Raw genomic sequence first — 27,085 nt, 5'->3', positions numbered from 1 at the left:
CTTCTTAAACTGAATCAAATTAATAATTTAAGAGAAATTTAACATTTCAATCTTTGCTTGACTTACATATTTATCTAACTTTTCCCTGCTCTACTTATTCTGCTTGTAAAGAAAGAACGTCCCATTTATGATAATTTCTAATTAGATACATTTTAGCTCAGAACTTTCAACTTTAAATCAAAACATTGTTTAAATTTTCCTAAGGGGCAGTGGAGCAAAACATGCTCAGTTCAATGAATTATAATTCATGCTGAAGCGCAAATGTAACTTTCTTCTATATTTTGGAAAAAAACATTAAGGAATATTTTAAATGGTCAGAGAGATGTTTAATTAGAAGGCTGCTTTAAATTTATAGCACTTCAGGATTACATAGACACATTCATCTTCCAACAACTTATCACCACAAGGCTGAGTCTAATGTTATCAGTCTTTAAAAATAATATGAAAGTGAACAAAAAAATGTAAGTTAATTGGAACAAGTTCTTTGAAGCAGTTAATTCTGCTGAGGTCTCAGGCATGTAAGTATTGCTTCCTGTTAAAGGGACACCCTGTATTCAGGAATAAAGTGCTTGTACTAAAATATTCACATTGTAAGAGAAATTCCAAAAAACCTCCTCAGTAGATTTTCTTATATAATTTTTCTGTGAAAGTAGACTGAATTGCAAACATGAAGCTGAGTCCTGTACTTTGCTTTTTAAAAAAGAATATTAGGCCTGGTCTACACTGGTGGGGGGAAATCAATCTAAGATACGCAACTTCAGCTGTGAGAATAGCGTAGCTGAAGTCGACGTATCTTAGATTGACTTAGAATCACTTACTTTGTGTCCTTGCAGCGCGGGATCAACACCCGCCACTCCCCCGTCGACTCCGCTTCCACCTCTCGCCGTGGAGGAGTTCCGGAGTCAACGGCAGAGCGATCGATCTATCGCGTCTACACCAGACACGATAAATCAATCCCCGAGAGATCGATCACTACCTGCCGATCCGGCAGGTAGCGTAGACGTGGCCTATGATTCTTTAATTCATGACGCTACCATTTTGGAGCCGTCTGAAGAAAAAAGGTCCCTTTAACAATGAAGTAAACATGTATTACTTAATTAGTATGTGTGAACTGAATCTGTACCTATGTGTAAATGGCAATGCATTCTGGGTTGGTTCAGCCCTTGGTTCCGAGTTTTGTGTCACTTCTGGAGTTGTTCTTTCATCATCTGTTCCATTAATGCTTTCTGGTGTTAAAGGAGATTGAATGTCCCCTCCTGCTGATTCCTTAAGCAAAAAAAAAAAAAAAATTACAATTATACACTAAACTTATGCCACAATGTGCATATAAACAAAGACAAAATTAACATTTTTAAGTGCATGGTTATTAATTTAAAAATGACATTAAGCTGAGGCACCCAAAATCATCGGTATACAAATTTGAAAAAAAAACAACCCACACCCAAACTATCATGTGATATGATTTAGAAACTTAATATGACTTATATGAAAAGACTGTACACATCAATATGTACAATATATCAATAAGTATGCAGTCTCCTGCTTATAGGGTGCCTGGACCTCTTTTCCTTCCCTTATCTTCTATCTACACATTGGTACAGACTTAGTGGTTGAAAATTCTTCACAACCATGACGACAACTCTTACCTTTCACTTTGTATTTTACCATAGTGTAACCACCTTGAAGTAGTATTAAAAGCTGTTTCTCATTTTACTTTAATAAAAAATGAAAGTGGAAGAGTCACTACTGGTACAATCACAGCTTCAGCTGCACACCAATTATAGTAAAATCTGTACAAGGGTCTATCTGAAAACCTTGTTCAGCCAGGGTGACTTGGACCTAGCTAGTGCTGGCTGAGGCAGCTAGTTTATGGATTGACTCAGCCCATTGGTGGCAAGTATAAGAGGCCAGGGGAGACTAAGCCTCTCCAAGCAGCCTGCCTGCCAAGACCTTGGTCCCACTCACCCACTTCCCTCAAGGCTCTGCCTCTTCCTGTCCCCACTCCACTTGCAAAGGAGCCTTGCTGAGGGTGCAGAGGTGCACACAAATTGCGAGTGGCCAGCCAGTGAGGAGGCTGGGGGGGACACGAAGAGGTGCGAGCAGCAGGCAGGAGGGCTGGGGGAGAAGAGGCGTGTGAGCGGCTGGCCGGTGGGTGGGAGAGCCTGGGGGAGGGGATGAAGAGGCACAAGTAGTGAGGGGGGGAGGCCTTGAGGAGGGGGCTGAGCAGGGCTAGGGGTGGAGCATGGGTGGGCCTTCCAGGGAGGAGGCCAAGCATGGGCAGGCCTTGGGGCAGGGCCACGGTCCAGGTGCATGCAGCCTCCCCAGATGGAGAAGTCACACCGCCCATGACTCAGCCCATCCCTTGAGCAGTCTCCATTAGTGTGGGTCTCTGGATCCCCGACTATATTTAAAGATGTCCACTACTGTACAGCACTGGTACAATCTCCATCACCCTACAAGACAACACAGGTACATTTGCGTTCTGCTGTCTCTGTCAAGCAACCAATATTTATTAAATCCTGGACATTAGACATATTTCACTGTAATTTTAATTTTAAAAGGAACATTGCTTAGCCTGAATCCTAAATCTGGAATTAGAGTTTTTCCACTCACTGTGTATCATTTCCCTGACATGAATAGGTTACAGGAAGCACCATGTTTTCCCATAACTAAACACATCCTGTGTCTCTAGCATTTCTTATACCTCTTAACTGAGGGTGTGGGGGGAAGGTGGTGTTGTATTGACCAAGCAAGGTACTAACAAGCTTCAACAGGACTTTATTTTCAAAGTGGAAACCTCTTTACCAAGATGCTGCTGCACCGTCTGTAGCTCTCTCCCAGCCTCTCAACTCCTCCCCCCTCCTTCCCATTTCCTGTCCTTTCAGACTCCCAGCAGCCAGTGCTCCAAATTCTAATAATTACAAGCAACATCTAAACACCACAGGTGGGGGACAAAAGCTATTGTTATGTAACCCCATGGGCTGGAGCTATCAAAAGGCTGCACTTGCAAGAGTAATGTTTATCCTCCCCATCTCCTCAATTACACTGACCTCAGTGGGAACTGAAGGCCACAGCACCTTGTCAGAGGTGCTCCTAACTTTAAAGGATGAGGCCATTATTGTGCACATTCTTCCCCACTTGTTTTTAAGGGAGTAAAACTATCTAAATTTACAAACATTAGCCCTTTTGAGCTGCCACTTCTGAATCTGACCCAGTTACTCCAAATCACTAAATCTGCAGGAAAAGTTGACGAGGGTATCGAGACAGAACCAGACCACAGAGTTCCAATTTCAGATGACAAATAAACCTTTGCTTTCTTTAACAGGACTGAAAGCGGAGGTTTCCTTTCCCTACCCAGAGAACAGATATTGTGTAACCAGAAATATTCAAGTCAAAATTGTACATTACTTTCAACTTGGCCTTTACAAGAGAGCCAAAACATGGTTGACAAATGTTTAATAACTGTTCATATTTTGCTTTTGATTCATATATGCAGCATTTACATCTTAAAGAGTTGCACAAGTGGCATGATACAAACTTACCTTTTAACAAAGTTTTCTGTAATTCTTGACTTATAGTTGTATTATGTTAAATGTTTTTTGTTGTTTTTTTTTTAAATCACATAATACACAAGAAGAAAAGGAGGACTTGTGGCACCTTAGAGACTAACCAATTTATTTGAGCATGAGCTTTCGTGAGCTACAGCTCACTTCATCGGATGCATACTGTGGAAATTGCAGAAGACATTATATACACAGACACCATGAAACAATACCTCCTCCCACCCCACTCTCCTGCTGGTAATAGCTTATCTAAACTGATCATCAAGTTGGGCCATTTCCAGCACAAATCCAGGTTTTCTCATAATCAAAAAGGCTGACAAAGGAGGTGCTGTTGTCATCATGAATAGGTCGGAATATGAACAAGAGGCTGCTCGGCAGCTCTCCAACACCACTTTCTACAAGCCATTACCCTATGATCCCACTGAGAGTTACCAAAAGCAACTACAGCATTTGCTCAAGAAACTTCCTGAAAAAGCACAAGATCAAATCCGCACAGACACACCCCTGGAACCTCGACCTGGGATATTCTATCTACTACCCAAGATCCATAAACCTGGAAATCCTGGGCGCCCCATCATCTCAGGCATTGGCACCCTGACAGCAGGATTGTCTGGCTATGTAGACTCCCTCCTCAGGCCCTACGCTACCAGCACTCCCAGCTACCTTCGAGATACCACTGACTTCCTGAGGAAACTACAATCCATCGGTGATCTTCCTGATAACACCATCCTGGCCACAATGGATGTAGAAGCCCTCTCCACCAACATTCCACACAAAGATGGACTACAAGCCATCAAGAACACTATCCCCGAAAATGTCACGGCTAACCTGGTGGCTGAACTTTGTGACTTTGTCCTTACCCATAACTATTTCACATTTGGGGACAATGTATACCTTCAGATCAGCGGCACTGCTATGGGTACCTGCATGGCCCCACAGTATGCCAACATTTTTATGGCTGATTTAGAACAACGCTTCCTCAGCTCTCGTCCCCTAATGCCCCTACTCTACTTGCGCTATATTGGTGACATCTTCATCATCTGGACCCATGGAAAAGAAGCCCTTGAGGAATTCCACCATGATTTCAACAATTTCCATCCCACCATCAACCTCAGCCTGGTCCAGTCCACACAAGAGATCCACTTTCTGGACACTACAGTGCTAATAAACAATGGTCACATAAACACCACCCTATACCGGAAACCTACTGACCGCTATTCCTACCTACATGCCTCCAGCTTTCACCCTGACCACACCACACGATCCATCGTCTACAGACAAGCTCTGCGATACAACCGCATTTGCTCCAATCCCTCAGACAGAGACAAACACCTACAAGATCTCTATCAAGCATTCTTACAACTACAATACCCACCTGCGGAAGTGAAGAAACAGATTGATAGAGCCAGAAGAGTTCCCAGAAGTCACCTACTACAGGACAAGCCTAACAAAGAAAATAACAGAACGCCACTAGCCGTCACCTTCAGCCCCCAACTAAAACCCCTCCAACGCATTATTAAGGATCTACAACCTATCCTGAAGGATGACCCAACACTCTCACAAATCTTGGGAGACAGGCCAGTCCTTGCCTACAGACAACCCCCCAACCTGAAGCGAATACTCACCAACAACCACATACCACACAACAGAACCACTAACCCAGGAACCTATCCTTGCAACAAAGCCCGTTGCCAACTGTGCCCACATATCTATTCAGGGGACACCATCACAGGGCCTAATAACATCAGCCACACTATCAGAGGCTCGTTCACCTGCACATCCACCAATGTGATATATGCCATCATGTGCCAGCAATGCCCCTCTGCCATGTACATTGGTCAAACTGGACAGTCTCTACGTAAAAGAATAAATGGACACAAATCAGATGTCAAGAATTATAACATTCATAAACCAGTCGGAGAACACTTCAATCTCTCTGGTCACGCAATCAGAGACATGAAGGTCGCTATCTTACAACAAAAAAACTTCAAATCCAGAGTCCAGCGAGAAACTGCTGAATTGGAATTCATTTGCAAATTGGATACTATTAATTTAGACTTAAATAGAGACTGGGAGTGGCTAAGTCATTATGCAAGGTAGCCTATTTCCCCTTGTTTTTTCCTCCCCCCCCCCCCCAGACGTTCTGGTTAAACTTGGATTTATGCTGGAAGTGGCCCACCTTGATTGTCATGCACAGTGTGGGGAGAGTGGTCAGTTTGGATGAGCTATTGCCAGCAGGAGAGTGAGTGTGTGTGTGTGTGGGGGGGGTGTGTGTGTGTGAGAAAACCTAGATTTGTGCTGGAAATGGCCCACCTTGATTATCATGCACATTGTAGGGGGAGTGGTCACTTCGGATGAGCTATTACCAGCAGGAGAGTGAGTTTGTGTGTGTATGGGGGTGGGGAAGTGAGAAAACCTGGATTTGTGCTGGAAATGGCCCACTTTGATTTTCATGCAGGTTGTAAGGAGAGTGGTCACTTTGGATAGGCTATTACCAGCAGGAGAGTGAGTTTGTGTGTGTGGTTTTTGGATGGGGGTGAGAGAACCTGGATTTCTGCAGGAAATGGCCCACCTTGATTATCATACACATTGTGAAGACAGTGGTCACTTTTGATGGGCTATTACCAGCAAGAGAGTGAGTTTGTCTGTGGGGGGGCGGAGGGTGAGAAAACCTGGATTTGTGCTGGAAATGGCCCAACTTGATGATCAGTTTAGATAAGCTATTACCAGCAGGAGAGTGGGGTGGGAGGAGGTATTGTTTCATGGTGTCTGTGTATATAATGTCTTCTGCAATTTCCACAGTATGCATCCGATGAAGTGAGCTGTAGCTCACGAAAGCTCATGCTCAAATAAATTGGTTAGTCTCTAAGGTGCCACAAGTCCTCCTTTTCTTTTTGCGAATACAGATTAACACGGCTGTTACTCTGAAACCTGTCATAATACACAAGTAATCCCCTCCCTCCTTCCCACTCCAATCCAGAATGAAGAATCTATTAGCTCAAATTATAGGGAGTACACGTTTCTTTCTTTCAATCTTGTTACCATTTCTGTGCCCAAAACTACTTCTGATTGTTTGCACTCTAGTGAAATTCAGAATTTAGTTTTAACTACAGTGAATGTTAAAGACAGAACAGTCCCAAGTGAGAAAAAACTAGTGTAAGAAAACAGCTGCCAGAAGGTTTGGGAGAAATACATACAGGCATATATTATGCTAGTCTATGTAAAACAGACTGCCCAAATCTTGTCCTCTGATATATAAAGTAACTTCTGCTGAAATTAGATAAAAAGGCACAACAGAGGTCAGAACTTGTCCTAAACATGAAAAATTTTACTTCCATTTAAATAACTTAAAGAAATGCATACATTACATTTAGGACCATTTTGGGGGTAAAGCAAGTTAATATATTTTAAGTACAATGGACTTCTGTTGACAAATCAGTATACCTCATTTTAATTATTACATTAGGGTGACCAGACAGCAAGTGTGAAAAATCGGGATGGGGTGAAGGGTGATAGGAGTCTATATAAGAAAAAGACCAAAAAAACTGGACTGTCCTTGTAAAATTGGGACATCTGGTCACCCTATATTACATCCAAATCCATATCGGTCTATGAGATGAAATCTGTATCTTGAAAGGCTAGATCAGTTTCTAGTAGCCATTTTTCTGACAAGGTAGGTCAATCAAATTATAAATTAGTGCTCCCATATAATTAGAACTTCCAGTAGACATTAAATTCTTTATTGCAGCCAACCGGTATTCCAAAGGTGAGAAATTCTTTCCTGCCTTTGAAAACATCAAAGACTGTTTCTAATCTGATCCTTTTAAACAAATTCTTACCATCTTAATCAGTATAAAAGTCAAACTGCCACATATGGGACTAACTTTTAAGAAGTACCATCAATGTGTGTAATTCGTAAAAACAAATTCTACTGAACATAAAAGGAATAATTCTCTCTCAGCTGCCTGGGTAGTGGAGTGTGCCCAACAGGGGTTGGGAAGGAATTTTCCCCCAGATCAGATTGTCAAAGATCCTGGGGAGTTTTAAACTTCCTCTGCAGCATGGGGCCTGGGTCACTTGCTGGTTTGAACAACAGTAATTGGTAGATTCTTTTTAACTTGAAGTCTTTAAAATCAACATTTGAGGACTTGTGGAAATGGCAGAAGTGCTAAGTGACTTTTTTGTTTCAGTTTTCACCAAAAAGGTTAGTACTGATTGGACAGCTAACATAGTAAATGCCAGTGAAAATGAGGTAGGATCAGAGGCTAAAATAGGGAAAGAACAAGTTAAACATTACTTAGAAAAGTTAGATGTCTTCAAGTCACCAGGGCCTGATGAAATACATCCTTGAATACTCAAGGAGCTGACTGAGGAGATATCTGAGCCATTAGTGATTATCTTTGAAAAGTCCGGGAAGATGGGAGAGATTCCAGTGGACTGGAAAATGTCAAATAGGGTGCCAATCTATAAAAAGGGAAATAAGGACAACCCAGGGAATTACAGACCAGTCAGCTGAACGTCAGTACCCAGAAATATAATGGAACAAATAATTAAGCAATCTATTTGCAAACACCTAGAAGATAATAAGGTGATAAGTAACTGTCAGCACGGATTTATCAAGAACAAATCATATCACACTAACTTAATAGCTTTCTTTGACAAAGTAACAAGCCTTATGAATAGGGGTGGAAGTGGTAGATGTGGCATATCTTGACTTTAGTAAGACATTTGATACTGTCTTGCAGGACCTTCACATAAACAAACAAGGGAAATACAACCTAGATGGAGCTATTATAAGGTAGGTGCATAACTGGCTGGAAAAACTATTCCCAGAAAGTAGTTATCAGTGGTTCACAGTCAAGTTGGAAGGGCATATCAAGTGGGGTCCTACAGGGATCAGTTCTGGGTCCGGTTCTGTTTAATATCTTCATCAATGATTTAATTAATGGCATAGAGAGTACACTTACAAAGTTTGCGGATGATACCAAACTTGGAGGGGTTGCAAGTGCTTTGGAGGACAGGATTAGAATTCAAAGTGATCTGGACAAACCGGAGAAAGGGTCTGAAGTAAACAGGATAAAATTCAATAAGGACAAATGCAAAGTACTCCACCTAGGAAGGAATAATCAGTTGCACACATACAAAATGGGAAATGACTTTCTTGGAAAGAGTACCGCACAAAGCAATCTGGGGGTCATAGTGGACCACAAGCTAAATATGAGTCAACAGTATAATACGTTGCAAAAAAAGCAGACATAATTCTGGGATGTATTAGCAGGAGTGTTGTAATCAAGACACAAAAAGGTAATTCTTCCGCTCTACTTCACGCTGATTAGGCCTCAACTGGAGTACTGTGTTCAGTTCTGGGCACCATATCTTTCAGGAAAGATGTGGACAAATTAGAGAAAGTCCAGAGAAGAGCAACAAAAACTATTAAAGGTCTAGAAAACATGACCTATGAGGGGAGATTGAGAAAATTGGGTTTGATTAGTCTGGAGAAGAGAAGACTGAGAGGAGACAGGATAACAGTTTTCAAATACATAAAAGGTTGTTACAAGGAAGAGGGAGAAAAATTGTTCTCCTTAATCTCTGAGGGTAGGATAAGAAGCAGTGGGCTTAAATTGCAACAAGGGCAATTAGGAATAACCACCCTGATAGATAGGAAGTTTAACACTGGAATAACTTGCCTCGGGAGGTTGTGGAATCTCCATCATTGGAGGGTTTTAACAGCAGATTAGACAACCACTTCTCAGGGATAGTCTAGATAATACTTAGTCCTGCCTTGAGTGCAGAGGACTGGACTAGATGTCCTTTTGAGGTCCATTCCAGTCCTATGATTCTATGACATTAATGTTACAGTAACTGAGAATCAGACCCTAAATGTCTACTTTGAACATCGACATAACAGCAGACTATAAAGCACTTTAAAAAACAACAACAGTAAAACTGGAGAAAAAAGTCATTTTAAAAACACTAAGCAACACTCAGTATATTACTGAAACCTGGTGGGAAGATTCCCATTATTGGAACATGAACATCAATGGTTACGACCTTTTTAAGTAGGACTGTGTGGGCAAAAGGGGAGGGGGAATGGCACTCTGTCAAAAAACAGCATTACAGTAGAATCTCAGAGTTACGAACAGCTCGGGAATGGAGGTTGTTCGTAACTCTGAAATGTTCATAATTCTGAACAAAACATGGCTGTTCTTTCAAAAGTTTTACAACTGAACATTGACTTACTACAGCTTTAAAACTTTACTATGCAGAAGAAAAATGGTGCTTTCCCTTTTTTGTAGTTTAACACAGTACTGTAATTGCTTTTTTTCCCCCCTCTGCTGCTGCCTGGTTGTGTACTCCTGGTTCCAAATGAGATTTGTGGTTGACTGGTCAGTTCATAACTCTGCTGTTGGTAACTCTGCGGTTCTACTGTACTTGTTTCCAGGTTACTGGCAACTCCAAAGCAAATTACCTTTAATGCTTATGGATTAGTGTTCTAACAGATAAAGCACAAGATGCAGTAACTAGCTGGTATCTGCTACAGATCACCAAATCACACTAGAGAACAGAATGACCGGCTCCTTAGACACTTATCTATAATGCGTAGAAAAAAAGTTGGATTGAAGTCTCCTGTGACAATGCAAGTGACATATGCCGGAGGTCTCACACTGCCAATACTAAAACATCTTTGGAATTTCTAAAAAAAATATAGATGACAATTTCTTAACTCAAAAAGTGTTGCATCCACCACAGGGAAATTCTATACAGGACTTTGTCTTGACAGAGACAGACGAACTGATCTCAGAACTCAAAATGAGTGGTTGCTTAGGTACAAGTAATCATGACTTAATTCTGTTTGTACAATCCAATTAAGTCCAAACCAGTAACATATGTGCTTGCTGCTTTAAAAGGGCCAATTTTACACAGTGGAAAATAATTGTGAGCCAAGGCAGCTAGAAGAAAAAAATTTAAAACAGAAAAATATGAATGATAATTGGGAATTGTTTAAGCACATTTTACTAGATGCCCAAAAAGCCACAATGGAGAAAGAAGGCTACGCTGGTTTAAAATGCTCTAGTTCAAGCGCAGCTATTGGACTTGAAGCAGGAATTAAGTCCTATGGCCTGTGTTAGTAGTCTGGTGTGACCACTTGCATTATACAATGGTCACTGCCTGCCAAATAAATTAATACGTACATAAACAAAATCTAGTGAGCTATAAAGATATGGTTTGATCTGAGCTCATAAAACCCACCTGTGAAGGTGTACTGGTTAGCTCCATCTTTTCTTGGGATTTCTCCTTTGCTAATCGTGCAGCTTCTTTGAATTCCTGAAATTTTTCTGCAAACTGAAGGTACATATGTTTAAAAAGATAATACAAATACAAAATAATTGCTACAGAACATCTTACAAAAGAAGACCACTATAGATTCAGTCAGTTAAGGGTTTTTTTTCCCCTTAGTAAATGATCATTTAACCAAACTTTACTGTATTATTTATGGTACATGAGTTTACATACACTTAAAAATCCATTTGTATGTGGGCAATACAGACACACCCATCAGGAAACTACCACATTAAAATTGTGATATACCAACAAAATATAATGCCACACCACAAATGGTAGCGTGAAAAAGTCACCTCAAGCATAGGTATTAAGTGTGTTAGGTAGCCTTAAAAAGCTTCCTTGAAGTCTGAAATTCATTTTCCTCCTTATAGATGTTCGGATGGATGTAAAACACACTGAATTCAATAGGAGTCTCTTGATCTTCAGTGGCCTTAATCCTTTCTCATATGGAAAATATACTCATTTCTCCCCATATCTTGGCTAAAACTGAAACTCAAATGGGTGAAAAATCAACCAGAGGAATACTAAACCAAATTAAATCTCTGATGTAGCTCCACTGAAGTCAATGGAGTTACATGAAGGATCAATGTGTTTCATTATGTCTAAGTAAATGTTTAGTTCAGATTAATTTCAAGGATTACTATTCACACACTTTGTTTCATGAATTTTCATAAAAAGGTAAATGTTTCTGGCACAGAGTCTTCTTCCTGAAAACTGTTCAACTAGTTCTAATAGTGACTGAGAAATTATTTTGAATTAAATGTTTAAATTTAACGTGATGGATTAAATTGATCTTTTGAGCAACTTTATTAAAGTGATGGAATTACAGAGATGAATTTGGCTTGATGTGCCTAAACCTGATGAGCACTGCACTCAACGCAGTATCCAAGCAACTGTTTTTATTTGAATTACGATTTTCTTATTAACACCTCGAGAACAACTAGTTTTGAAGAAGCATCTGACTAAAGAGTTTGCAGAAATATTTTAATTTCTCTGATACTGGTATACTCAGGGTTTTTTTGGTTTTGTTTTTTACACTGCATATGATCACATGGATTTGGAGGGAATGGAAGATGTTATTGTATTACACAATTTTCTCACCCATTTTCAAGCAAAACCTGACCTGTAGCCAAAGATCTAGAAATGGAAACAAAGAGGGCACCAGTTTCTCAGAAGGAAAGCAATTCTGAATAACTTAATCCAGGGGTCAACTGCTCAGCTACTGTAAATAAATGTGTTCTCTATATGGTCCGCCAAAGTCTGGAGCAATGTGGTATCCTCCTCACTGGAATTATATCAATCTTCAATAAAACTCAGATTTATTTGCCTGGAGATGTGAGAAAGCATACAGAATTACATCTCTTTCCTCTCAAGTCTCAGAGGGAGGTGATTTACAGAGAAAATGAGTCAGAAGAGTTTTTCCAGAAGTTTAGACCTCTTTCCTGAAACACACTGCAGACTCCTAACAGGAATCTGATTGTAACAAGGATTTCTCTTTTCCTAGAGAAAGGTAAATTCAAGAAAGCTGTGCTAGATCATTCTGCCCTTCATATCCTAGTAGAAGAGAGCTGGTTCTCTCCTTCAGACATTAAAATATTTTGCGCTGAGTTCTTAAAAACCAAATATAAAAACTTAAAGAGCAAACTGGTATCATCCAAAATAGACAGTCATTATTTCTTACATGAAAAAGGCAGAAAATGCCAATCTTGGAGAACTTGGTTCCTTCCAAAAAACTCCCCCCAAGCACTGACCTTGAATGAAAACAGTGATGCACTCTAAATTGAGTGAGAGTGGAGATGGAAAAGACTGGTGACAATATGACCAAGCAGAAGCTGAGGAATGACCCCAAATGCAAATGTGGAAAGCCTCCACAATCACTTGAACGCTGTCTGAAGCAGTACTCCTTGTCGATATCCTGTCCTCCAGAGGAACTATTTGAAATAAGTGAGACCACCAGATTTTGGCTACAATTTTGGAGAGACGAGCTATGACTAAGACTTCTCACACTAAGGTTTCTTTCTTCTTTTTCCTTTGGATTCCATCATCTCCACCAGATTAACACTGGACAAGAAAACTAAAGTTCCCTACTCACTTCACAACTAAGACATAATTTGTAGATTAAACATATTTCAAGAAATTATTACGATTGACAGCTTTGTGGCTGATGGGGCAATGTGCACAACGTTCCCCAAAGAGCATCACTATCCCATTTAGGTGCCTCATGGCCTTTAATATTACAATATATTTCCAATATTCTCTGAAGCTAGCAACCAACACAACAAGCACCTCAATGTGTGCTAAACGAATAATTTGGCTGCATCCTTAGGAATACGATTTTCCATACATAACAAAAATGAATAGTCCTCTCATTCAGCAGAGTTCTGTATTCTGCAAATTGGCTACATTCCACTCTTAAGGAAGCAAAAGAGAACATCATCTCTGTGTAAGTGACTCAAGCTTGAAAGAAAGATCAACTTTTTTATTTAGATATTCTCACCATATTCCTCATCTGAAGATTATTGGCTACATTCAGAAGAACAGATTCTCCATTGCTGCACACATTGTGTAGTCATTCACACTTGTGCAATCTGAGTACAAAAGGGAGGCTGTTCTAATAGGGTAGCATTTTACACATTTTGCATTAGTATATGAATACACAAGGTGCAAAGCAGTGGGAAATCAGGCCAGAAAGTCTAGACTAGGAGTACTTGTGGCACCTTAGAGACTAACCAATTTATTTGAGCATAAGCTTTCGTGAGCTACAGCTCACTTCATCGGATGCATCCAATGAAGTGAGCTGTAGCTCACGAAAGCTTATGCTCAAATCAATTGGTTAGTCTCTAAGGTGCCACAAGTACTCCTTTCTTTTTGCGAATACAGACTAACACGGCTGCTACTCTGAAACCTGTCAAAGTCTAGACTGAAATTCCAACTATTGCTTTTAGAAGTTTTCTTAGACCTTCCAAACAGCTAACAAGCCTGAGAAAAATGTCTTCTAACCATGATAGTAGTTTAGTTCCGGGAAGCATAATCTCATGTCCTGGATAAGAAACTAGTTTTCTTTATGCCCTTTTGGAGCTATTGTATACAGTTCCAGTCCTCCTATTCAAACACCAATAGGAATTCTGACAGCAAATTCTTTGGTTCAAGAAAATAAAGGGAACTTTCCTTCAAGGGTGTTTTTCACCTTAACCATCAGTAACAGACGCCTTTTCCCAATGAAAAACTCAATTAACAGATATATTTAAATGGAGATTCTTCATTCCATCCTCATATCTTCAGACTGATTTATAGCTTTTATCTCTTCAAGGTTACATATTTGCACATCCGCCATCAGAGATTCCAGAGTCTGTTTCTTTCCCTGTTGTTATTTTTCAGCATTAGTATTGTCAGTCTGGTGATTTTCACCAAAGTAATGATTATAATAGCTGCTGTGTTGAGGAAAGAGGCTATCCTGAATGGATGATTGGTTTGGGAGGGCAGTAATACCCGCAGAAGAGGAAGCAGTCCACAAAATGAAAATACTAGTCTAATTTTTAGGATTTATTGTTAACTAGAGAAAATATACCACCTGCTAAGGGAACAGGCAATGATCAGGCAAGTAGCAAGCTGAGAATACTACTTATTACGAAAAAGATATTTGTTTTACAGCTACCTTGTCCTCCACAGCTCTGCTTGTCTGTTTCATCCATCTAAAGTGTCTACTCATAAACCTAGAAAGTAAGCTCCCTGGGGCAAGAACTGTCTTTTTGCTATGTTTTTACAGTGGCTAGCTCAATGGGACTCTGATTAGGGCCCCTGTATACTGATGTAATTCAAATTATATATAATGAAAAGGCTCATCTAGGGGCACTGATAGTCACAAACACAGAAAAGGAATTTTAAAAGTGGAGTTACAGGTAACAGGAATAAATTGTTTCTGAAATTTCAGAAACAAAATGAAAAAAGAAAAGGAGTACTTGTGGCACCTTAGAGACTAACCAGTTTATTTGAGCATGAGCTTTCGTGAGCTACAGCTCACTTCATCGGATGCATAGCATATCGTGGAAACTGCAGAAGACATTATATACACACAGAGACCATGAAAGTTGAATTTCTGCCCACAAGGGGGCAGCCAAAGCCACAGGTTGCTAACTTTTGGATTAGACAAATATCTGCCTGGGATGGCCTAGGTATACTTGGTCCTTCCTCAGCATGGGGGCCTGGATGGGATGAACTTTTGAGGTCCCTTGAAGTCCTACATTTCCTCCTTGCCTGGGCCCAGCTTCCCCCTATGGCCCAGCACCACAAGATAGAATGGAAACACCGCTGATGAGACTCACTCTCCAACTCCCATATCCAGGAGAGGGGACAGGAGAGAGCCAGTGAATTGAGTGACCGATCCTGGCTTGGCACCGCTGGAATCGAGAGATGCAAGGAGGAAATGTAGGACTTCAAGGGACCTCAAAAGTTCATCCCATCCAGGCCCCCATGCTGAGGAAGGACCAAGTATACCTAGGCCATCCCAGGCAGATATTTGTCTAATCCAAAAGTTAGCAACCTGTGGCTTTGGCTGCCCCCTTGTGGGCAGAAATTCAACTTTCATGGTCTCTGTGTGTATATAATGTCTTCTGCAGTTTCCACGATATGCTATGCATCCGATGAAGTGAGCTGTAGCTCACGAAAGCTCATGCTCAAATAAACTGGTTAGTCTCTAAGGTGCCACAAGTACTCCTTTTCTTTTTTCTTTTTACGAATACAGACTAACACGGCTGTTACTCAGAAACAAAATGTTAATATACCGTATATTCTCGTTCATTAGCCCGTTTGTTTATAATCCGACTCCCCAAGATGGATAGGTAAAAATAGCAAAAACTGTATAACCCTTTCATAAGCTGACCCTATATTTCAGGGGTTAGCAAACTTTGGCTCCTGGCCCATTAGGGTAAACATTTTGTTTACCTGGAGCGTCTGCAGGCATGGAGCCCCTCAGCTCCCTGTGGCCGTAGTTCGCCGTTCCCAGCCAATGGGAGCTGCGAGAAGAGGTGCGCCACGCCTGCAGACTTTCCGCAGCTCCCATTGGCTAGGAACAGCAAACCGCGGCCACTGGGAGCTGAGAGGCTCTGTGCCTGCAGACGTTCCAAGTAAACAAAACATCCCGACCTGCCAGCGGCTTACCCTGACGGGCCGGGAGCCAAAGTTTTCCAACACCTGCTATATTTTAAAAGCTGGCATCACAAAAAACACTGAAAAATTTTGCTAGAATTACTTTAATGTAATCTAATGAAAAACCTGTTATAATAACTGAACAAATATGTATTCACCTTCAATATTACAGTCAATATTTAAAAATCAGTAAATGGATATTTAAAACAAGTAACTTAGAACAATATGAGACTTTAAAAAGTCTTAAAATCCTTCAAAGTCTGAATCAGTCTCTGATTCACCAAACAGTTCATTAAACTCTGCTTCAGTCACAGCTGCACCTGCATTGTCATCGTAGATGTCGGCTGAGTCTTCAGACTCAGATTCCTTCTCATCATCAGCCTCTTGTGTGTCATCATCAAATATGGCATCATCTTCTGACCCGTCGAGTGCATTGCTGATAAATGATTTTTCTAGGAAATACTGTATCATTTCCGAGGGAATGGACACCCACATGTCCTTGATCCATTGGGAGATCAGATTGATTCCCGGCTTCAAAAGATTCCCACCTTTGTCAACTTCGCCATACCTGAGCACATCCATTTAGACCACATTTTGCGTAGCCTGTCTTTAAAGGGTTCGCTCAGGCAGACATCAAGCGGTTGTAGAACTGAAGTTAAACCTCCAGGTATTACAGCCAAAAGTAGTTTTCATATTTTTGGCCACATTTTTCACCTCATCCGTCTTGTGTGCCCTGAACATGAGCATAGCAGGTTTCTTGAAAAGTGCTCCTGGTCTCTTATTCCACACTTTTTCCAGCTATTCAACAGTCCCACTTTCATCCATCCATCCATCCCTTTTCGTGTGCACATACGATGACACCAGCAAGAAATTTCACGTTTTTAAGCAAGGTTTTTGTTTTATAAACAACAGGAGGGAGCTTTGATCTATTTGCCAAACACGATAAAACCACTGTAAAATGGATTTTTTCATGGCCAGTGGTTTTAATTATAACTGTTTTTTCACCAACACTGGTTACCGTTCTGTTGCTCGGGAGATTGAATGTCATCGGTGTTTCATCCATATTTCCTATTTGTGATAGCTCGAATGCATATTCCTTTCGATATTTTATAATAAACCTTTGGAAAGATTTGATTTTTTCTTCCAGAACTCTTGGCACCTTTTGCGCTATCTTTGTTTGCTGATGAAGACAGAGACCATGACGGTTCATGAAACGAGTACACCAGCCTGCTGATGCGACAAACATTGACAGCTTTACTGACTTGTATGTCATCTTTCGACATTTGCAGAGCATGCAGACGAATTCCAGTTCTAGTGACAATGTACCCATTTTGTCGACATTCAACACTCCAATTATTGAGATCTTTCTCCAGCTCAGGAAATGAAGCGCACTTCGTTGGACATTTTTTCTTGCTTCTTGGCATGTCTTTTAGTGTTGTTTTATTTTTTCACCATTCTCTTGCTTCTCATGGATACAGAATTCACGAGCAGCGGCGCAATTACTTTGCTTCTGCATATTCAACAACTTTAAGTTTGAACGCTGTGTGATAAGCGGACCTTTTTCTTCTATTTCACTGTTCATTTTAAATACTACTATGAAAATAGATTATTATTGTAGTTATAGATTTTGTAGGACTTTATATAGGAATGTCACCTGCTTTATCACTGTCGAATTATTATTGTTCTTTGTTTATTTCAAAGCAGCCCTGTAGATTAGCATGTCTGTGGGGATAACAGGCTATTTCAATTTTATTAGCGATTCCATCGATTCTGCACGTTATATTTTTATATTGGCTCAAGACTTATGAGGTCCATTGGTAGAAATGCATGAAGAGATCAAATTACACAGTAGCGGGCTGACACCAGTGCTATAATACTATCGTTCATTGTATTTTTCTGATTGGCTTGCAAGGCATAGCATTTTGTGAAATGCATAGGTCAAATGTCATGAAGATCGCAGCACTGCTCTTTTAGTATTCCTTTCAAGTCAATCTAGTCCATTAAACAAAGTCTTTGCAACTTTAAAAGGCTGCAGTATGGACATCAATAAATGGGTCTACAAACTTTGGCTCCCAGCCTGTCACGGTAAGTCACTGGTGGGTCGGGACATTTTGTTTACCTGGAGCGTCTGCAGGCATGGAGCACCTCAGCTCCCTGTGGCCGTGGTTCACCGTTCCCAGCCAATGGGAGCTGCGGGAAGAGGCGCGCCATGCCTGCAGACGCTCCAGGTAAACAAAATGACAATGTATTAGACAGTCAATTCAAGGATTCCATAGAGTTTAAAATCGTCAAATTTTGGTGTAGACCCGTTTATAAGCTGACCCCCGCTCTTTGATGCGTCACTTTTTTACCAAAAATATTCGGCTTATGAATGAGTATATACATTAAATTAATATTTCTCTGGCACCCTGAGGTCCCAGTCAGAACTGAAGTCCCATTCCACTAGGCACTGTACAAATAGCTAGTGAAAGGCAGTCACTGTGGACAGGACACTGTGGAAGGGGACACAGTGACGGAGGAAGTGAATTGCCCGAAGTCACACAGGAATTTAATAGAGCTTGATTATAACCCAGGTCTTCTATGTCTCAGTCCAGCGTCCACTAAATAAACTAAATAAACTCAGTCCAGTGTCCACTAAATCCTGAACAAGGATTGGGTGACTAACATATCTAAAAGCTGTAGGTTTAATCATTAAGATAAGGAAGGCACCATGAAAATAGCATACTGAACATGTACTGAATGTTCATCACGAACTTCAGAAAAAGACAGTTTGATTTTTATACAAGAAGTTTACATATCTGCCAAAGACCATGGAATTCAGGATGTGCACTGCTTAACAACGGCTTCCTACCATAATTCTCATTTTTTTTTCAATTAATCATCAGCACATTGGCTATATCATTATTTGCATGTGTGATACCAATGTATAAGCATATCCCAAGAGGATTAAGATACCACGAAACACAGAAAGAGGCAAATGAAGAGGCAGTATCAAGACGCTTGAAAAAACAAAACAAAACAGGAATTCCTGCTCCTTCTTCCAAATGTTGGAAGAAGGCTGAATATAAGGCACTCTTATTAAGCTCATATGAGATTCTGTTTTGAGAAATGGAGAGAGTGATCTGCAACAAGCTAGTACATTAGAAAGGAAAATCAAATCAGCACTCGTCAAATAACCCTTGTAAGTATTAGCAATGCAAGATATACACCACGTTAATGAGTAATTGTCTCTTGGGTAGATGTGGACACCAGTTTAAAACAATCTACATTGACTTGTTTTTTATGCTTATTGATGCAGTGACATGTGAGAATGCACATACATATTATATCATCATCAATGTCATTCAGAATTTTTTCCTTGGTTGTGTAACTTAGCAGAGATTGATGCTATTTGATTATGAAAAACAGATATAATTTTTATAAGTAAATCACAATAATATCCAACTGGACAGATATTCCATCAGGAAATATTTTGAAGGGGGGTGGGCACAAGGGAACTATTGTAACTCCTTGATCTGGACTGAAGCCGGCTCTACACTTTCCTAGGTGTAGAGTGGATGCAGTAATGCAGATAATCTGGTTTAAGGGAGCTCCATTGAAAGCAAAGGTAGGGTCTTCTGAAAGGCCCAAGGTTCTCTGGAAAACCAGGTAATTCAGTGAGAAAACCTGGAGTTTCAGGAGTTTCTCTATTTCAGTATGCCCTATGAACTACTGCATACACTACTAACAACTTGCAGTCTGTTGTTCAAACTGCGGCACTAAGGACATCAGGAATACTCACTGGGATTTCTCTGGGAAACGTGAGCAACTTACCTCCCACTATGAAAGTGGACTTTTATTTTCAAGAAGGCCAGCATAAAATTTCACATAGTCCACAAGGTGTTTCTCAATATTGCTGGTAATCTACTTGAATTTTCTATACATTAGAAAAATACAATGGGGGTAAAATAAAACTAACTTTCCCTTAAGTTTTCAATTTTTAAAATGTTTGTAATAAAATATTAGTTATATGGCAGAGAATGGAGGAAAAGGTGAAAGAAGAATGTGGGTGAAAATTACAGTTGAAAAGAGTGTGTCATTGACTGAGCAACAATTTTCCTGATGGGATCTAAATATAGCAAGAAAGAAACCATTTGAATTTAAGGCCTGAATCTTCTTCCTTAAAAGAAAAAAAGTAAACTGATCTTCCGTGTAAATGTTCTGGTTTCCTACAGGGAAAAAATTCGCTCTTACATGACAAAAAAGAGAAGAGAAAATCTGACATTTTACATCATGCAGTAAGGTTAAAAAAAAATCTAAAATTTCTTTCAAAAAAAATTCATTGGTATCACCAAAGCGGTTTAAAAACTTGCTTCCATGGTTGCCCTTCTCACTTTTCCATGTTATAAAGGCTAGATTCAGAGAATAATGTAAATATTACCTTAACACTACTGAGTGTCAAGGTAATATAAGATATCAATTTGGTTCCAGCTCTTCATAAATCACCCTGACTGTTCAGGAAAAAACTTTTTCCCCATATCTCTCAGGTATTTTTTAAAAAAAACAGGTTTACTTACTTTTGAAAGATGATGTTCAGAGGAAAATCCCAAGCCATAGACCGTATTTGCCCTGCTGTCTGCCCACTGGCCAAACTTCTGGGATGTTTTAGTAAATGTCATGTTGGGGGTGATAGTGCTATTAATTATTGCCTGCAAAGAAAATGTAATAGCAGTTGTAAGAAGTTCTCACCACATTTTAAATAATGTAAGATCCATCAAAAAGCATGAAGATATACCCAAATATTTGGGTATAGTTACATGGCCTCAAGACAACTCTTTAGCAAAGCCATATAACCTGGTAGCCATGATTTAGAGGTGATACAAACTGTTCCAATCACATCTACTGTTGTTAATATTCTGAGTGGCATTTTTGCTAGGAGAGATGCCAATGAGGTCAGAAGAAAAAAACCCAGAGTTTGAGATGGGTACGTTGATGTGTCATTCTAAAGACATACTGCTAAGACAGCTGTTGTCTTACACTAAAATAAAAGTTTCAAAATGTGTGTTCAGAAACACAATTTTGTAGTTTTCCGTACTCTTCTTATTTTTCCTTTATGTGAACATGGCTAGCATTAATGAGATAACACCTAACTATAGGAAAAAACCATGCACATCTTTTATAAATACTGCAATATAGCATAGGATGGATCAGTTACATACGCACAGCAAGCAGTAAATGTGTATGTATTCCTCCGTTACACACAGCACTGTACACTGGACACCAAAAAAAAAAAAAAAAAAAAAAGCAGCTATTGAGTGAAATTTTGGCCCCGCTGAAGTCAACTGGACTACATTCGAATCCCTGTGAAGCGGAACTATCCAGCTGACTCAAAATTCATGTGAAAATAAATACTTAATGTATTAATAATACCCAAATACTCTGATAGATCAGCAACAAAATCAGTCAAGACCTATTGATTACTGAAATTCAGTACTAGCCAAACTGAGCAAGAAACAACATTGGCTACATAGTATTCAGCAGAACTTATTCTGTACTACAGATAATGTGAACGTGGCAGTGTCCCTCTGCCTGGGTCTTTCTGGCATTATAAACTACTTCCAACTTACTATTTAGGCAACCTACAACAGTTATTACACATACATAATAACAGAGTGAAAAGAATGGCCTAGTGTCATCTGCCTTTGGCAATTATCCTGGAGTAGAGGAGTTGCATGAAAAGGCATATATGAGGTTTCAGTTCCACTGTACAAGAAAGGCTTCTGACAGTGATCCTGAACTCATACTCCCTCTGGGGCAGAAGTTCTGGCACTTGACATCCTCCTTGGTAGTAGAACAATCCTATCAATGGATGAAATATCAAGTTGGTGATTGATTTTTGCAGCGACCACTCATGGCCTGTGATAGACAGACTGTTTAAGATGGACGTCCGGTCACTGATGACTCCCAGGACATGGAGCACCACCGATGTCATTCTATGTAGACACCATTTCCAAAGTGATTGCTTCTCTACAGAGGGGGAGAAGAGTGGGCATCCCTTTGCTTATTTACATAGTACACTGCAGCCTGTCAATAGCTGCAGTGAGTGTTGTAGAACACACTTGCTTGATGGCTCTGAGCTCTAAGGCTATGTCTACACAGCAACTAGACACCCAAGCCCGTGCCAGCAAACTTGAGCTCATGGAGCTCAAGCTGTGGGGCTGTTTCATTGCTGTGTAGACTTCCGGGCTTGAGCTAGAGCCTGGGCTCTAGGACCCTGAGAGGCAAAAGGGTCCCAGAATTAATCAGGAACGAAGGCATCCATACTGGAAGAGCTACTGCACTTTAAATTCACACTCTATTTTGCATTCACTTTCAAGTGAAGACAAGCCCCTAATCATTTTGCACATGGTACCCACTCTAAAAGAATTGAACCTTTTTCCTGGAGACATCAATTGACTTAAAAAAAAAGAACAAACCACTGTTACCAAATAAGTGCTAGCATCCTCAGTGCTAATTCATAATAAAGCCAATCCTATTGTATTCAGTCATTAAAAACAGAGGGGAGGAGCAACTCTAGAAAAGCATTAATTTAGTAAGTGCAAGGCACAGTAAAGTTTTTAATAACCTCCACCACAAAGCCCACATGTGCATATACCACACTCAAGATAGTGTGGTATATGCACATGTATGCACATATGCACATGCACGGAGGCACCACAGAAAAAAGGGATGAACTGGTAGGATGAGCAAAAAGGGAAGAATACAACAAAAAAAGTGACTGGCAATTTCAATTTCTTCTCATCCCCATCCTAAGAACAGATTAGTGATGTGCTACAAATATTTTAACAAATGTCCCTCACAAAAAAAAAAAAAAAAATCTCCCCTTCAGCTTGTGATAAAACCTATGCATCGGGGCATGTGTTTGCAGAGTGTGTGGAGGGAGAGGGAGAGTTGGTGAGGAAAGAGGGGCAAGTGGTAGAGAATCTATTACTTTATGAGTTCTCATTTAAACAAAAATATTTTGTAAATATTGCCAAATGAGGAGACAAAACAAACTTGTATTAAGTGCACTTAACTATAAGTATCTGGACGCACATTAAGAGTTTAGCACTGTGCTCAGTGTGAGTAATTTGAAATGGGGCAGAGAGTAGGGAGAAAATATCCCAATCTCCTGTACTGGGAGATTATTTGAGAATATCCAATACCTTGTGTGATCTGGTATATTGCAAAAGGATGAGATTGCTTGCCCAAATGATCGCTTTTGGCTGGTGTTGGATCCACAGTCTCCTTGTTATTGGGGCAGGCCACTTCCCCATGGCTCCTGCACATTCTTCAGCCTTACCTCAGGGCCTTGTCCCTGTGGAGTCCCAGCAGCCAGCCTGGAGCACGATCCACTCTCCTCCAGCTTTAACAAGAAACTGACGTCGCTCTGGCCCTGCAGCTCTTCTTATACTGACCTGCTGGGCCCTGATTGGCTGCTTCCCACACAGCCACTCTAGACAGCTTGGAGGACCTCTCTATTGCCTTTTCTGGGGTGGGGTTTGGTAGGGCCACAAGACCTCCAACAGGGGGCTTCAGGGTCTAGTCCACCCCCGTCACAGGGTTTTAGACACCATTTGACCCTTCCTCTCTCCACTGTGTAATAAAAGAACTAATTTAGACTCAATTGAGTATCTTGTTACACACTGCGGAGCGGAAATCACTGATACCTAGGTCTAAGTGTTAGACCTACTTTGGGATAGTGTGTCTGATGCAAGAGGCTACCCAGCGTGCACCAGCAGCAAGGTTCCCCCACTAACAGCTGAAGTCACTGAGAGCTATGTTAAGTGGTGGGGCCTGAAGACATCCTGGCGGATCGGCGATCGGCTGGCAAGGCGGCCGGCGAGTGGAGTGGCGAGGAAGTGCTGGGCAGGGTGCAAGTAAGGTGCCTTCTTACCACCTGCCCCAGGGTGGAAGGTGAACTCTGCAGATGAACCTTGGATTTCGACTCTTGGCATCGATATCTCCTGGATCAATTATTGGGAGTGGACAACATCCACCCTGACTAAATTGGCCTTCAACATTGGTTCTCCACTTGTAAGAAAACTCCCTTCTCTTCATGTGCCAATATATATTTATGCCTGTAATTTTCACTCCATGCATCTGAAGAAGTGGGTTTTTTACCCATGAAAGCTTATGCTCAAATAAATCTGTTAGTCTTTAAGGTGCCACCGGACTCCTTGTTGTTTTTATAACTATCCCAGGTTACTGGGTGGGGGCTTGAGCCGGTTTTGTGTTGTATTGTTGAAGACGAACCCCAAGATATTGAACCCAGCCTTTGTTGCTGCCAATTCCAACAGGCAGAAGGGTTACATATAAACATACAACCTTCCTGATATGCAGGACAAGTAGTATGTGTATGCTGATAACATCGCTATTGCTGATGCTGGAAACTATTTCCAAAAGATTGAAGGGAATCTCAACCAAGGCATGAATATTTTGACCACTTACTTCCAGCAATGGAGATAAAGTCTTAGTGAAACCAAGACAGCAGCAATTACTTTTCCTCTAAACAATGGTCTTATCTTGATCCACATACAAGAATGGCTACTGCCACTCCAAGCAGTTGTCACATACTTGGGAGTACAACTCTGCCATAGCTGGACATTCTGGCCTCACATAGAACAACCTGAAAACGAAGATCTCTTCCCACACCTCCTTCATACAAAAGCTAACTGGAACCTCCTGGGGAACAGTCCCTTCGGTGCTTCATACATCTGTATTATCCCCGATGTTCGTTCCAGCTGAACATCACTCTGCAGTCTAGTAGCACAGCTGCCACACTCAGCTTCTTGACACAGAATGGAATTCAGCCACTCATATTATTAGTGGGTGCTTGAATGATACACCAACCACCAGTTTGTTTGTACTAGCACACACAGACCTTCAATGAGACGCTTTTACTGTTCAGACTTCCTGGAGAGCAAATACTGATTAAACCAATCTATTACAGCTCCAACTGAACGATGCCCCATTTTCAGACACAAAACAACGTGTGTGTGTGTGTGTGTGTGTGTGCGCGCGCGCGCGCGTATATATATAACTGCTGAAGGTGAATCTACTTTTTAAAATGTTCTTGTACTTCTTACAGTAACATTTTTCTTAATTCTGAATAGAGTATCAACTGGACAATCAATTTCATTTTAAAGAAAACTGCATTTTTTATCTCCTCTAAATTGGGTTGGAATAATAAAACAGCTTTCATGTTTTCCTTTCAATTGAGTTTATCTGGGTTTGAGGAAACAGGGCACATATCTGAGCTGTTCTTTTCACTGACTACACAGACAACAGCTGCAGTCAAATATTTTATCTTGTGCTAGAAGTGATGGCAATATTAATTTTCAGTTTCTTCAAAAAGCATAGCAGTGAAGACCCACTTTAAAAGTCTTATTTTAATCTATATTTACCATTAAACAGATCACATTATAATACTTAAGCAGTTTCTTTCACAACAGTTGTTAAATATAAAGATTCTCTCCAGCAGTGATATACTTGTGGCTGGCTTATGAGTCACGCTCATGTGCAGGGCTGGCTCTACCGTTTTTGCCACCCCAAGCAGTGAAAAAAACCTGTCGCCGCTGAATTGCCGCTGCGGACGGCAGGAGGGAGAGAAGCTGCCGCCGAATTGCCGCCGCCGTGGAAGCTCTGCCTCCCCTTTCTGACCACTGCCCCAAGCACCTGCTTGGAACGCTGGTGCCTGGAGCCGGCCCTGCTCATGGTGTCTTCAAACCGGAGCAGCACTCTTCTTGTTCTACATTAGCTTTAGCAAGCCCAAACGTCAGGCAGAGCAAGCACAAATAACTGGAATTCTCCCCACATTGCCCAGTACTTGTGAAGGAGTGAGGAGCAAGTGAATTAGAAGGGTGGAAGCAACTTTTCCTGATGGGGCAGAGCAAGGAATTGCCAGCAAGGAGTAGGATCCTCTGAGAAGCTGCCAGGTGGCTGGATGGACATGACGGAGAAAGCAAAAGAAACAATCCTACGGTCCCACTCAGCAGCAGTATGTTGAGGGTAAGAAATAATGAAGAGTCCCTTCCCTTGCAACAGGCAGGAGGCCAAAGAAAGAGGCATTAAGCTAAAGTCTGGAGGAAGATATGAACTTACTGTATAGTAAATGAAAACTGAAAGACTTAGCAACAACTGCTCTATATTGTCTTCTCACGTCACATGGGGAGTTCAGAGTTAGACTTTCAGGCCTGGTCTTATTCCCTAAAAATATGGGGAAGGGTACCAGATAACATTTTCTGTTAAAACGATATTAACTTGAGTTTATTTATGGACAAAGAGGTATATTACTATATGTAACCCTTCTGCCCGTCAGAGTTGGCAGCAAAAAGGGCCGGGTTCAGTATCTAGGGGGTTCCATTCCAATAACACAATGCAAAACCAGCTCAAGCCCCCACCCACTGACCTGGGACAAATATATACCACCCCTGCTGGGCGCCTCAGAGGCAATACTTCCCCTCTCGCAAGCACAGAGTCTGAGTGTAGCAGAAGCCTTTTAATAACAGAGAGAAACAATGTGGCATTATGTTGGGGAAACACCACCAACAGGATTCATAACACAACCCATGAGCAAAAAAACCCATCCCAAGCAAATTGGGTCGTGTCCTTTCCCTTTGGTTCTTGAGTCCAGTAACCCCAAAGTCACCCAAAGTCCCAAAAGTCCAACAACCCAAAAGTCTCTGTCCCTGGTCAGTGCAGTGCCAGAGTTCGAAAGTTTATCTGCAGAGTTTTACCTCCCAACCTGGGTGGAGATGGGGGGGTGAAGGGGCAGCTATGGGCTCATGCTAGGTGGGGTGGGTGTGCCTATGCAAATGAGATCAGCCCCTGAAGTTCTTTTCCACAACTTGCCACAACTCACCACCAGATGTCAGGGTGGAGCTCATCCTAACTCTGCTTACATCTACAAGCTCTTCAGGGCAGGGACCATATTTTCTTTGTACAGTGCCCAGCACAAACACATTCTGTGATCCCTGGATGCTACTAGGCACTGTACAAGGACGATATAGTCC

General features: G+C 41.0%; 1 protein-coding gene across 1 annotated transcript in view; it reads right to left on the bottom strand.

Annotated features, from left to right (window-relative positions):
• HOMER1 (homer scaffold protein 1) overlaps positions 1 to 27,085 on the bottom strand; it is a 152,851-nt gene that overhangs the window by 76,164 nt on the left and 49,602 nt on the right. The window contains exons 3-5 of the mRNA XM_074952670.1: positions 20,609 to 20,740; positions 10,815 to 10,907; positions 1,124 to 1,266 (exon numbers count right to left, since the gene is read on the bottom strand). Of these exons, the coding sequence (XP_074808771.1) occupies positions 1,124 to 1,266; positions 10,815 to 10,907; positions 20,609 to 20,740 (368 nt within the window). The remainder of the gene's footprint in view (positions 1 to 1,123; positions 1,267 to 10,814; positions 10,908 to 20,608; positions 20,741 to 27,085) is intronic.

This window comes from Natator depressus, chromosome 5, assembly GCF_965152275.1.
Source record: "Natator depressus isolate rNatDep1 chromosome 5, rNatDep2.hap1, whole genome shotgun sequence".
In the NCBI taxonomy this organism is placed as follows: Eukaryota; Metazoa; Chordata; order Testudines; family Cheloniidae; genus Natator; species Natator depressus.
This window is presented reverse-complemented; position numbering and strand designations above follow the sequence as displayed.